This window comes from Acanthisitta chloris, unplaced genomic scaffold, assembly GCF_000695815.1.
Source record: "Acanthisitta chloris isolate BGI_N310 unplaced genomic scaffold, ASM69581v1 scaffold9079, whole genome shotgun sequence".
Classification (NCBI taxonomy): domain Eukaryota; kingdom Metazoa; phylum Chordata; class Aves; order Passeriformes; family Acanthisittidae; genus Acanthisitta; species Acanthisitta chloris.
The window spans coordinates 235-1,524 of record NW_008689754.1 but is presented as its reverse complement, the minus strand read 5'-3'; the positions used below and the strand labels follow the sequence as shown (position 1 = coordinate 1,524).

At 64.3% G+C, this 1,290-nt stretch overlaps 1 protein-coding gene across 1 annotated transcript in view; it reads right to left on the bottom strand.

Moving 5' to 3' along the window:
• Positions 1 to 1,284, bottom strand: part of LOC103808740 (plasma protease C1 inhibitor-like) — a gene marked incomplete at its 3' end in the record, with an annotated part of 1,922 nt that extends 638 nt beyond the window's left edge. The window contains exons 1-4 of the mRNA XM_009081543.1: positions 1,267 to 1,284; positions 620 to 1,160; positions 406 to 522; positions 100 to 327 (exon numbers count right to left, since the gene is read on the bottom strand). Of these exons, the coding sequence (XP_009079791.1) occupies positions 100 to 327; positions 406 to 522; positions 620 to 1,160; positions 1,267 to 1,284 (904 nt within the window). The remainder of the gene's footprint in view (positions 1 to 99; positions 328 to 405; positions 523 to 619; positions 1,161 to 1,266) is intronic.
• Positions 1,285 to 1,290: the final 6 nt, after the last annotated feature.

Below are 1,290 nucleotides of genomic sequence, written 5' to 3'. Positions count from 1 at the left end.
AGGGCTGGGGGTGAGGGGCACTGGGGGGCTGTGTGGGGCAACCTCAGCCCCATACCTGATCCCCAGTGCAACCTGGGTGGATCCTGGGTGGATCCTAGGTGGATCTAGGTGGTGGGGCCATACCATGCAGGTGGACAGCACTGAGCAGCAGCAGGTGGGGCTGGGGGGGCAGTGCAGACAGCAGGGTGGGCAGCAGCCCCTTGCTGGCTTCCCGCACCCAGGCATTGATGCGCTGCAGGTCCAGGCTCTCGTTGCCGCTCAAGGCACGTGGGTGGGCACCGTAGAAGTGCCAGGAGTCATTGAGGAAGCGCGGCAGGAGGTGCAGCTCTGCGTGGTAGCAGAGCCAGCATGAGCCCTATGCCCACCTGGCATCAGTGCCCCAGTGGTACCCAGTGCTTCCCTCACCTGGGTGGTGGAAGATCTGGGCAGCTGAGAAGAGGCCGGGTGCGCTGGCCAGCTGCTGCAGGGCACCATGCACGCAGGGGAGCTTGCCCAGCCGCTCATGGGTCTCGCCGCGGGAGCCTGCAGGCATAGGGGAAGCTCAGTGAGGTCCCCTGAGGGGGATGAGTGCCCACTGCAATGCCCACAGTGGCCCCAGTGCCCATGGGCAGCCCCTCACCTAGCAGCAGGTGCGAGAGCCCCATGGCCACATTGATAGGGGAGAAGAGCAGGTTGGCGTCAGGCTGAGCAGCCTCTGCCATGTGCTGGTAGAAGCGGAGGGCAAAGGTGCCCAGTGCCTCAGCCACAGCTGCCCGCTGCTTCTCTGTGGGCTCCCCACAGGTCTCAGCTGGCTCCTTATCCCCAGGGCATGGTGTGGGGCTGGTGCCTGGGGGTCCGGAGGGCTCCTGAGTGGTGCCGGGTGTGGGCAGTGCCATGTTCCAGTTGGCTGTGGTATCTGTGTTCCAGTTGGCTGTGGTGTCCATGTTCCAGTTGGCTGTTGAGCCCAGCTCTTTGGGTGCTCTCTCAGGTGCTGTGGGGTTGGGGGCATCTGTGGGCCAGAAGGGGGCATTCCAGCCTCTCAGTCCCTCGGGGGTGGGCACAGGTGGGATAGGTGTCTCCACATCCCATGGCATGACTGGCTCGGGATGAGAAGGCACCAGCAGCATCTGGTGCTGTCTGAGCATCTTCATCCCACTGGAAGAGGCCTCCCGTGTGGGTACCTGGGTACAGCAACCTGGGTGAGGGGGGCACATGGCATGCAAGTGGGGGACTTAAGTGAGGAGGGGCACCGGGCACAGACAGCCCACGTCCCTGGGCCACACTTACCGGGGTGACTGTGACCATGGCTGT